The following is an 11,921-nucleotide window of genomic DNA, read 5'->3' as shown; positions in this document are numbered from 1 at the left end:
CAGCTGATTGATGTTTCTCTCTCATCGATGTTTCTAACTTTCTATCCCTCTCCCTTCCTCTCTGTAAAAAATCAATAAAATATATTAGAGATAAAAATTAAAATAAAATAAAATAAAAATCCCAACTTTCTCCACTCCTAGCACTCGCTATACAGTTAATGCCTTGTTAATGCTCTATCTCCGGCAGCTAGAACAGTTCCTGGCACATAGTAAGTAGGTGCTTATCGTATATAATAAAAGCCTAATATGCTAAGTGTCCAGTTGCCCATTCAACCAATCAAAGCGTAATATGCTAATGATATGCTAAGGCCACTCAACTGCTCGCTATAATGTGCACTGACCACCAGGGGCAGACGCTTTGATCGGTAGGTTAGCTTGCTGCTGAGGTCCGGCCGATTGGGACTGAGTGAGATGGGTTGGACACGCCCTGGATCCCTCCCGTGGACCCTCCCCAGCTGGCCAACCTCCCGTCCCTCTCCAGCCCTGATCATGCGCCAGTGGGGTCCCTCACCTGGCCTGCACCCTCTCACATCTGGGCTGAGGGACCCCCCTCCTCCAATGCCTGAATTTTGTGCACCAGGCCTCTAATTAATACATATTGTGCAAAAATGAGTGGGAGGGCAGAAATACCTCTTCCTAAAGCTCCACCCTGTCAAGGACCGATTCCTGCCCCCAAACCCTTGACTGGGAGGGTGCAGAGGCCGAGGAGCCTGGAGAGCATGCCAGCCAGAGCTGGGGGCACTTACATAGCTATGGACAAGTTGGCCGCGGACAGAGGACTCACTTCTGCCACCTCCTTGGCTTTCTGGAGGGCGAGTTTCTGGTTGGCTGCCTCTTCTTCTTCTTGTTCATCCTAAAAGGCACACGGGATCCCTGTTTACAAAACACGAACGGGGCCTCGGGGCCTCCTCTCCGACCCTATTGCTAATCACGGGCAACTTTGGAAATATTTACAAACAGGCTTGGCCTTGGTTCCCACCAATCAGAGCCAAGGCCTGACAATAGGAACGGATGCCTAGTGCCGGTTAAGTGTACTGCTGTCCCCTGTAGGTGCACGCCAGATACCTAGCCATTATTAACCCTATGTTAGCACACAGCCAGAAGGGAAGAAAAAGAAAGAAAAAGATTCCCTCCCCTTTCACAGTGGAGATTTTTCTGCACCGTCTCAAGGAGCCGGAAATTGATGCAAAGATTTTAATCTCACTCTAATTTTCAGGCCACTTAAGCTTCCTGAACTGAGACTGGAAATACACATAACAACACTGACTAGTCCCCACGTGCAGAAAAAGCTGGCATCCCAGGGCCCGTCGCATACACTGCCAACAGCCTCCGGAGGGAAATCAGGGGAGCAGCTTATATGCTCAGCCGGTCAGGTTCAAAAAGGAGGAGAATGGGGGAAGATTGTTTTCATTTTTTTAAAATCTTCACCCAAAGATATTTTCCATTGATTTTTAGAGAATGAAAGAGAGAGGGAAAGACAGAGAAATATCGATGTGAGAGAAACACATTGATTGGGTGCCTCTTGTACACGCCCTGACCAGGGCCTGGGCTGGGGAGGAGCCTGCCACCAAGTACATGCCCTGGACCAGAATTGAACCCGGGACCCTTCAGTCCACAGGCCGATGCCCTATCCACTGAGCCAAACCTGCTAGGGCTGGGGGAAGATTTTTTAAAATATATTTTATTGATTTTTTACAGAGAGGAAAGGAGAGGGATAGAGAGTTAGAAACATCGATGACAGAGAAACATCGATCAGCTGCCTCCTGCACATCTCCCTACTGGGGATGTGCCTGCAACCAAGGTACATGCCCTTAACCGGAATCAAACCTGGGACCTTTCAGTCTGCAGGCCGACGCTCTATCCACTGAGCCAAACCTGCTAGGGCTGGGAAGATGTTTTAAAAATACATAAGAAAAAGATGTTTTGGGGCCTTAAATCCTTCTTCAGCCTTCATGCAGGGCCTCACTAGTAAAACTGAAAAGCCAACAAAGAAAAAGCAACAGGAAAGAAATGGCCAGAGATGAACCCAATAGGAAAAGTCATGTGATCCCTGGGGCAAGAAGCAATCTTACCACCTCAGAAATGGTCAGGTCAGGACACTGTGTCAGTGACAACACAGAGGAGGGACCCAGCCAGGCCCCCAGCTCTCACAAGGCCTCCTGCCTCCTGGCACCACACCCAGCGTTTCTCAGAGCCAGGACCGTGGACCACCTACCTCAGAAACACTGCAAATACAGTTTCCCAGGCCCCCCAAGCACCTGGGCTGGGTCTTGAACCTACATCCTCAATAAGCTCCCAGGTGAGTATGAGACACGCTCTTGTTTAAGCACCAGTGCGTGTGGTCATGAGCACACATTCTAGACCTACTTGGACTCACATCCCAGTTCCACTACTTATTGCTGCGTGACCTTGGGCAAGTCACTTAACCTCTCCAGGCCTCATCATCCTCATTCAAAATTTCAGCTCTCTCTTTCTCTACTTCACTTTTTTCCTTGGCACTTAGCGCCATCTGACAATTTTATTCCTTGTCCGTCTCTCTCACTCAAATATCAGCGCCGCGAGGGCAGGGATTTCTGTGTATTTTGTTTATGGCTGTGTCCCTGGTTCCTGGACCAGGCCTTGCTCACAGGTTCTCAATAAATGCTTCTGAATGAGTGACAAAAGCCGTAAAGTGGGGAGGTGAGAAGGTGCCTCCCGGGGTTTCTGTGCAGATTAAATGAGCTAAAAACACATCAAGGGCTTGTGGGGTGCCGGCCACATGTTAAATGCTAAGATATGCTTATGGAATAAATGAAGAATGTGGGTCTGGAGGAGAATGGCCGCACCTCACAGGCGAGGAGCTTGCCTTTCTCTCTCCCCTCTGCCCCCCTCCTGGCGTCCCCTCTCCGCAATGACTTGGATGAGCTCACGGCTGGATCGGTCCCCAGAGCAGCCATGCCAGCCGGCTCCACGGTGGCCAGGCCCATGGCCGTGTGTTTCGGGGGGGGGAGACTTCCGCCCCCCCCCCCCAGCTCCCCCCCAGTCGGAGCCGGGCCTGGGAAACTCTCTCTCCCTCCTGCCAGGCTCAGCAGATGGAGGGTTGGCAACGTCTGCTCAGCTCGGTTCCGTTCCATGAACACATCCTGAACACCTCGAGGCTCTGGGGCCACAAAGCCGTGGGACGCCCAGGCCTGGCCCTCCTGGGCAGGGAGGAAGGCTCTGCACAAGTTCTCTCCACATGACGGGGCTGCTGGTGAGAAGTTAGGGTGGGCGCTGTAGCTCCTAAAAGCCTTTGTTCCTGGCTCGCCCTCTCTCAAACTGCCAGAAGGCACTCAGCTTACCTCGCGCAGTGCACAGCCATCCCCGAGGCCCTGCTGTGGGCATTCCCAGGGGTGTGAGCGGTGTCACTGAGAGCAACGTTGCTTCCTCTGGCCTGTGTGAGGTGGGCCCCAAAGGGGGCACCCGGCACCAGGTGCTGCCCAGATGGTTCATTATCGCTGACCACGAATAAACCCGGGCTTCTCCTCACCTGGAAGGCTCTCACCCCAACCTCCCAAATTCTCTTTTGACCTCCTGTCTTCTGCTCTTTGAGGGGTCACTTCTCTACTTGCTCAGTTCCTCACGATGTGGCAATGCCCCTTAGCCTTTCTGGGTCTCACTTTCCTCATCTGTGAAATGGGGAGAACAGTCACTCCCCATCTGTTACGTTGGCTGGTGCTCAGCATTAAAGGGCCATTAGATCTTTCTGTGGTTATTACTTTTATCATTACCTGCCCAGCTGGACTCAGATGAAAGGAGCAGGGCATGTGAATCAAGAACGTGGGTTCTGGAGCTTGCCAGGTCCGGGTTCGAATCCCAACCTTCCCTTACTGGGTCTATACAATGAGAGCTCGAGGCCCAGGGCCTGGCTCCTGCCCAGTGACTGCCAGAGGCTCCTATATGGAGCACTTGATTGTACCAAGAACTGTGCCGAGCACCTGACACGCACAGGGTGGTGCCATGAACAGTAGGAGCTCTTTTCATGCCAGCTGGGGCTGGGGACTTTGTCTTTCTGAGCCTCAGTTTCTCCTTCTGCAAAAAGGCGGTAACAGCAATGCCTGGCACCGTGACTATCAGAGAGAAAAAGAGCGATTGGTTGCCTCCTGCGTGCCCCCTGCTGGGGATTAAACCTGCCACCTGGGCATGTGCCTGGACCAGGAATCAACCAGTAACCTGTTAGGGCCCGAGACAACGCCCAACCAACTGAGCCACATCATCCAGGGCCAGAATCCTTTATTGCTACCAGTCAGCGGTGAGGTCCGGCCAGCTCCCAAGCTCACGGGGATGGACATCAAGCCCCAAGACCCTGTGCGGGTTATTCTCCATCTGGCCTGTCCTTTCAGGTCTAGAGTGAGTGCCCTCGAGCCTGGGGCTGCATCATCCCTTGGAGGCCCTCTGACACTGCCCGCTGCCTGTCCACGGGCACTCGGTGGAGTTTGCCATCTGTTTCCTGTAACCCAGTGCCTCACCCCCTCCCACCTCCTTCGCTGTAGAATCCACTTAACTAGGGACCGTCTGCTTGAGAGGGGAGGAGGTGCCTTCTCCCTGGCACGGTGCCGCCAGGGCAAAAGCTCTGACCCTGTCCCCGTCCCCACATGCCCAGCACGGTCCTGAGCTGTCACGAACGGGTGGTAACTTTGCCAGAGAAACATTCTCCCACCAACGGCACCTTGGTGAGCTCCTGGGCGTTGGCCAAATTATCCACCGCGATGGCCAAGAACACATTCAGGAGGGTGTCTGCGGACGCCAGAGTCAGGGAAAGCAACGCTGCTAGGACCCTGGGCATCGGGGTCTCCCCGTCCCCTCCCTCGCGCCCCCGTCCAGGCGTGTCCCCACGCGCCCCCATGGAGGATACAGTTCCCGAAGAGTGTCAGCACGATGAAGTAGATGGAGAACACCATGCCGCCTTGCACACCGCCCTGAGATTTGATGCCATCGTACATGACCTCGTTCCAGTCCTCGCCTGTCAGGATCTGAAAGGGAGGGAGGAACACACAGCCAACCCCCCTCTCAGCCACGGGCCCCTCGGAGACGCAGCTGTGGGGCCCAAACCTGCCTGTCTCTGCAGTGAAGGGCTCTCAGCCCAGCTTCTAGGAGGAGGGGACCCTGGGGAAGTCACCAACCTCTGTAACTCTGTCTTCCCTGAGGTAATAAGGGGGTCTGATAGGGACCGAGCCGTGTCCCCTAAATTAATACGTTGAAGCTCTAAGCCTTCATGAGATGGTATTTGGAAAAGGTAGGTCATCAAGGTTAATGAGGCCATGAGGGTGGGGCCCTCATGATGAGGTTAGTGCCTTTGTAAGAAGAGACACTGCAGAGCTTGGGCATTCTCTCTGTCTCGCTCTCTCTCTCCCCACATGTGAGGACACATCGAGAAGACCCGCCTGCTGGCCAGGAAAAGGGTCCTCACCGGGAACCACCCCTGTGGACACCCTGACCATGACTTTTAGACTCCAGGAGTGTGAGAAATTAGTTTCTGTTACGTAACATCTTCACTAGTCCTCTGGCTGCTGTGCCTGGGCGGGCGGGTGCTGGTGGCCGGAGCAGGCTCTCCAGCAGGTGTTGGCAACAGAAACTGGGCTGATGCTTACGGAGTGACTGAGAGGAAGGTAGGTGGTGTCCATGTCCTTGTTAAAACAATGCCACTCGCCTCCTTCATGATATTTCCACGAGGATCAAGTAAATGTGAAAGAACTCCAGACACGAGAACCTGTTCACCACGCAGGGCTTCTCGGCCTTGGCACTGTGGCCTTTGGGACCGGCCGTTCTCGGGGGTGGGGCACCCTGTGCTGTGGGTGTTGAGCAGCAGCCCTGGCCTCCTCCCACCAGGTGCCAGTTACACCCACTCCCCCATTTGGGGTTACAACCCAAACTGTTTCCAGATACTTTCCAAGTGGCACGGGGGCCAGAGCTGCTCCTGGGCCAGACCCTGTGCTGAGGGCCTGTGGGTGGTGGTGACTACGATTGAATCATTAATGTGAGGGGTCAGAACTCTGCAACATGGGGTCCTCTTTCCAACCCCCATCTCAGGGTCTTATTTAGAAGCCACTCTCCCAGAAGGGGGGAGCGAAGTCCCACTTTCCATAACCGACTGTCCTCCAAAGAGACAGAGCCCACGGGAAAGGCTCCGGAGGTCCCAGAGGGGCTGTCCTAATCTTCAGATCATGCGCCCACAGGGGCACAGACGCCGGTTTGGGGAGACCGCCCAGGGTCAGTGTCTCTGCTCTGGAATAGGGGAGGGGTGTCTTGCAGTTCTGGGAGAGGGTGGGTATGTCTTTTCTGTATTCTGATGCTTTGACATCTGGGCCTTGCTGACCCTGGAGGGAGTCAGGCTGGCTAACTCCTAGGGATAGTGAACAACTGGCCCCCAAACATACTTTTCAAATACAAACCAGGGCCCACACTTCCACCACCTCCCCCATCAGGCTCGTACCCCCCAGGCCAGCATTCTCTGCACGAGTCACTCCAGGGCCAGGTACCAGGCCACTGGTCAGCATCTACGCCCCAGAGCCCGCTGAAATTATTCCAATGAGCCAATCCTCAACCGACTCATCTGCCTCCACTCCTTCCTGGGGAAACCCCAATAAAGGCTCCTGCCCACGTTCCTCCTCCCTCTGCTCTGGGTTCTGGTGCTTTCCTGTGGCCCTGCATGGCGCGGGGCTGGGTTAGGGTTGTACCTGAAACACCGTCATTATTGCTGCTGGAAAAGTGTCGAAGTTGGTAGGAGGAGTCCCTTCATCGAAATTAAACCTGTGGGGGAAACGCAGACATTTCCCGTTGGCCCTGCCCCAGGTGTTGTGAGGGCGTAGTTTAGCATCTTGTTTCCAGGGCAACATCTTCACGTCTCCGTCCCCCAGAAGGACATCTGAGTGGTACCCAGGGCCCTGCCTGTCTGGGTGCGTGCACAGGGCGCCCGGGCCACGAGAAGGGCAGTCGGCGTGAGGACGTTCTCTGCAGGCACTGAGTTTGGCGTGTGGGGGCTGAAGGGGTCCCTGGGTCAGACCCCAGAGAAGCAGAAGTCGGAGAAGTTGTCGAGCACTTACTGGCCGCCAAAGAGCTGCATTCCTAAAAGGGCAAAGACGACGATAAACAGGAAAAGGAGGAACAACAGGCTGATGATGGATTTCATGGAGTTGAGAAGAGAGACGACCAGATTCCTGAGAGACGCCCAGTACCTGCCAACAGAGGCCGGGGGTGGGGGTAGGCGTTAGGCTGGGCCTGGGTGGTGGCCGCTGAGCCCACCTTCCCAACATGCTGGAGGTGCCCCGTCCCTCCTGGCCCCAATGCCCATCCGCCCCCCAAAGACTTACTTTGTGACTTTGAAAATACGCAATAACCTGAGGGCTCGCAACACGCTGATTCCAAAGGATGTACCAGGTTTTATGACGGCCCAGATGACCTCAAAGATGCTCCCGATGATAACCTAGGACACAGGATCGGCTCTGGTGCCCAGAGTCCTTGCAAAGACAGCCTGGGCCCGAACCATGCAGGAACGCACCCCATCTCCCACCTTCAAACGCCAGCAGGGTGCGACGCTCAGACACCTCTCGTCCCTTCTCTGTTTCTATTTATTAAGAGCTGGTGTGAGCACAGAATTCCAGAAACACGTAATTACAGAGTGAGTGCCCATGTAGCTACCGCCCGTGTAAGAAACAGGACATGTCAGCACCCTGGGAGCCTCTGGGGACCCCTCGGACTTAACCACTGTCCTGAATTCTGTAGCAACTATTTCCTAGATTTAAAAAAGGTTGAGGTGAAATTCACAGCACATAAAATTAACCATTTTAAGGGCACAATTCAGTGGCAACATTCATTTGCAATGTTGTATGATCATCATCTCTATCTAGTTCCAGAATATTTCTGTCACCCTCAAAGCAGACCATGTCCCTACGTGCAGTCACTCTCCATCCCCTCCCCCAGCCCCTGGCAGCCACTGATCTGCTTCCTGTCTGTGGATTTGCCGCTTCTGCACATTTCATGCAGATGGCATGATGCCATACGTGATCTTCTGTGTCCAGCTTATCGTTATTTTGCTCATTGTAACGTTTCTGAGGTCTTGCCTTTTTAAAGTATTCGAGTATCACCGTTAACCAATACAGCTTAGTTTTGTCCACCTGAACTCTGATGAGCAGAACAGCACACGCGGTATGGTCTGCGTTTGTCACGGTCTGCCTCCTTTTGTGCAGTATCGTAAAGCCGATGGGTGCAGGTGTGGTGGGCGGCCTTTCATTGCTGCAGAGAATTCCATTATGTGGCTACGCCGCCACCTATCTATTCTACTGCAAAGAGATATCTGGGTCATTTGGTTCGGGACTACTGTAAGCAAGGCTGCTCAGATCATTCTTGTATGTGTCTCCTGGGCACGAGTTCTTCGAGGGTGAATCCCTAGCCCTGGCCAGGTCACCCCCACTTTCCAAAGAGGGTCCACATATTGGCTCTCCCACAGGCAGTGGCTGACAGCGCTGGGTGCCTGCATCCAATGTTTGAGCTGGTCCTCGCATTCCTATTGCACTCGGCTGAACCTCTCCTACCCAGGGGGACCCTGCTCCCCCTTTCTGGTGTCCCCAACTATCAGCATCATGCTGGGTAAGAGTCGCAGAAATAAACTCCATGGAAACCAGGGCACTTACCCCACAGTCAAAGCAGTTGAAGGAAGAGTGGAAATAAGGCCGTGTTCCAAGCCCGTACATTTTTATAAACATTTCGGACATAAAGAGTCCTAAGAAAATGAATTCTGCATAGTCTACAAGGGCGAGGGGGAAACAGAGAGAAGGTTAGTGCTGTTGGGGGGGTTACCAAGTCTGACTTTCCTGTTAATCCCAATCCTGTCCCTTGCCTGGCCTGGCAGAAAGGGAGAGAGAGGATGGTCTTTAGTGGCCTTGGCTAAAGGTTATTCGAGGCTTCCTTTCCACGAAACTCAGTTTCCCCTCTGTTAATGGGGAGGAGTGACAATTATTCCCCGCCCCCAACCAACCCCAGGCCAATCTTAAGAGGAGCAAGATAAACTTCAAGGGGTCATCATCTTTCAATTGTTACTTTGTTTCAATGGGAAGGGCTGGATGTAGATTATTGCCAAGACCTTAGGTTTTGCGTTGAGTGGTGGGTTCCTGGGAGCTTACTACATTTTAAAAACTAACGAACAAATCAATGAATGAACTAACTAACTGGCTAACTAACGAAAATAACAATGGCCGTCCCTATGATGCCAGTGTGTCCTAATCTAAAAATTATGGTTAATCCACTTTTTCCCCCTTTGTTAATGCTCATGGAAGGATTATATTTTTCCATTGATTTTTAGAGAGAGTGTAAGGGAGGGCAGGATGGAGGGGGAAGGGAGAGAGAGAAAGAGAGAAACATCGATGTGAGAGAGACACACCCATCGGTTGCCTCCCACACATGCCCCAACCAGGGCCAGGGTGGAATGTTTAACCCAGGTACGCGCCCTTGACTGGGAATCAAGCCAGTGCCCTTTGGTGCTCGGACCGATGCTCTAACCACTGAGAACACCACCCAGGGCTGATGCACCCACTTTTATATGCCTGAGCTCCAAAGGAAAAATAGAAACAGAAATCATAACGGTGTCCTGTTTGTAAGTCCCTTGTGTCAGAGATTGAGTTGGAGCATCGCAGGGAACCAATCGAAGGCACAGTTTTTCTTCCAACTTGGAAAACCTCTGTGATGGATGCCCCCTGGAAGTCCGGTCTTGCTGACGTCTAAAAGTCTTGAGCAAGAATTTTGTTGAAAGCCTTTTGTTCTTGCATGAGAAAGCATTACAGTGCAAATGCCTCTGGGAGAGACAACACATGGGTATTTTTTTGCAAAGAATTGTCTAACATGAGGTCTTTTTCTGAGAGGGCTTGTTAGCGGGGCAGGGAGGGCACAGGTATTCACAAATGGATGGGAGAGAGAGGTAAGGAGGACTTCTGAGGGGAAGAAAGCATACAGAAAGGGAAGATAGAGGACTCACACTTCCAAGAATTTCAATTTGGGTCACAAAGCTAATGCTGTTTGAAGGTCAAGGATGCTTGTTATATTATCCTTTGAAGAGATGGCCTGAACTGACTGTCAAGGTCCGGCCCACTCATTCCTATCAAAACATTCCCTTCGTTTCCAGGACTCCAGAGAGCTCCCAGTGTCGGAGGGGAATTTTAGGGTCTCCAGCACCTCCAGGACTGAAATGTCAGGGAGGGAAATCTGTCTAGAACACCTGGTGCATTCCAAGAACCACCAGAGTTTCCAAGAAGCTTGTTCCCCAGTTACCATGGAAACAGGACAGCCAGTGATGCACAGAACCTGAGAGAATTGTCCGTGGCATCGGTGGGTCTGGAAGAAACCTCTTCCACCAAGTGCAGATGAGGAATTTGAGACTCAGAGAAACTCCTAGACTTCACTGATTCTAAGACATACATTTTTTGGCCACATTCTGACATTTCTGGAATTGGAGTGTATATGAAAACCGGCATGGCCTAGTTTTAGTTTAAACAGCAGTTTTGTTTTCATTTTTAGTGGCACATAAACTGAGAGTGCCTTCTCATGGAAGATGCCTGCAATTAATGGATATGTTGATGCCTCGTTCAGGTCACAGGGCAAAGTAGGGGCAGGCATTGCGGACCAAGGTCACCTGGTGGCCAGGACAGGGATCTGTTATCCCACACAGCTTGGAGTCTGAGTTCGAATCTTGACTTCATCATGAACTAGCTGTGTGACCCTAAGAAAATCACTTAACTGCTCTGTGCCTCACTTTTCGCAACTGGGGATAATTAAAGGGCCTTGACAGACACAGAGGCCCAGGGCAGAACCTGCTCTTCCTGAACCAGGACAGGCAGAGCAGGGTGATTAGTGGGGAGAATTTGGGAGATTAAAAATAGACTATCAGAGGAGGTTAAGACTAGAAGTAGAGAGTCCTCATTTGTAAGCGACTCCAGGGGGACCAAATGCAATTACTAAGGTTGGAACTAGGTCAGGGCTCTTGGAAGGAGACCTGGCCCCTAGGGGGGTGTCCTGGGAGGGTCAGCCAATGTGACTGGAAACAATGAGGGTTACAAGGAGACAGTGACCTGGACCAGGCTCCCAGCCCTCTCTAGGCTGAAGATCCGACGGTCTCCAGTGGCTGTCTGGGCCAATTCTGAGCAATGTCAGAAGGGCAGAGAATCCACAGACCTAAGTCAGACAAGCCAGTATATGCAGGAGGAGGACAGTCAGAAGGCAACATGATTTTGGTTAAGTCCTCACTCAGGGGCCACAGCCAGATCCAGGGCATCCACCTGCCTTCCTCACTGCCCAGCCACTGCTCTTGTTGATTCCTCAAAGCTCTTTATTTTAATTTTTATTTTCTATTTTTATTGATTTCAGAGACAAAGGGAGAGGGAGAGATAGAAACATCAATGATGGGAGAGAATCACTGATCAGCTGCCTCCTGCACGTCCCCTACATGGGATTGAGCACAACACCCAGGCTTGTCCCCTCGACCAGAATTGAACCCGGGACCCTTCAGTCCACAGGCCAATGCTCTATCCACTGAGCCAAACTGGCTAGGGCTCACCACCTCATATTCAAATAATTCTTATAGCCTTCTTTGCCTACATTTGTTGGATATTGATCAAAATAAGTTCTGTTTTTTCTAAGAAGTCTACCATTATAACTCTTGCTGAACCTCATCTTTCCCCTTCCGTGAACTTCTACATCATTATCCCCATAACACAATCAAATACCATCTTCTCTTGGGTGACTTTCTGCTTGTTTCACAAATGTAAGTATCAACTCTGAAACCTTGTTTTATACTTCTCTTGCATCTCCTCCCTGTATGAGCACGTAGGATATACTCAAAAATATTTGTATGGTTCATTTAAAAGTATCAAATATTTTATGTTAATTAAAAAGTAAATACTTGAAAACCAAATATT

At 51.7% G+C, this 11,921-nt stretch overlaps 1 protein-coding gene across 1 annotated transcript in view; it reads right to left on the bottom strand.

Moving 5' to 3' along the window:
• Nucleotides 1–11,921, bottom strand: part of CACNA1A (calcium voltage-gated channel subunit alpha1 A) — a 259,443-nt gene that overhangs the window by 99,981 nt on the left and 147,541 nt on the right. The window contains exons 12-18 of the mRNA XM_015562412.1: nt 8,649–8,782; nt 7,329–7,441; nt 7,062–7,193; nt 6,696–6,768; nt 4,874–4,991; nt 4,688–4,755; nt 747–853 (exon numbers count right to left, since the gene is read on the bottom strand). Coding sequence (XP_015417898.1) covers nt 747–853; nt 4,688–4,755; nt 4,874–4,991; nt 6,696–6,768; nt 7,062–7,193; nt 7,329–7,441; nt 8,649–8,782 — 745 coding nt within the window. The remainder of the gene's footprint in view (nt 1–746; nt 854–4,687; nt 4,756–4,873; nt 4,992–6,695; nt 6,769–7,061; nt 7,194–7,328; nt 7,442–8,648; nt 8,783–11,921) is intronic.

This window comes from Myotis davidii, unplaced genomic scaffold (genome assembly GCF_000327345.1).
Source record: "Myotis davidii unplaced genomic scaffold, ASM32734v1 scaffold1238, whole genome shotgun sequence".
Classification (NCBI taxonomy): Eukaryota; Metazoa; Chordata; class Mammalia; order Chiroptera; family Vespertilionidae; genus Myotis; species Myotis davidii.
Note: the sequence above shows the minus strand (reverse complement) of the source record. Positions and strands in the feature narration are given on the sequence as shown.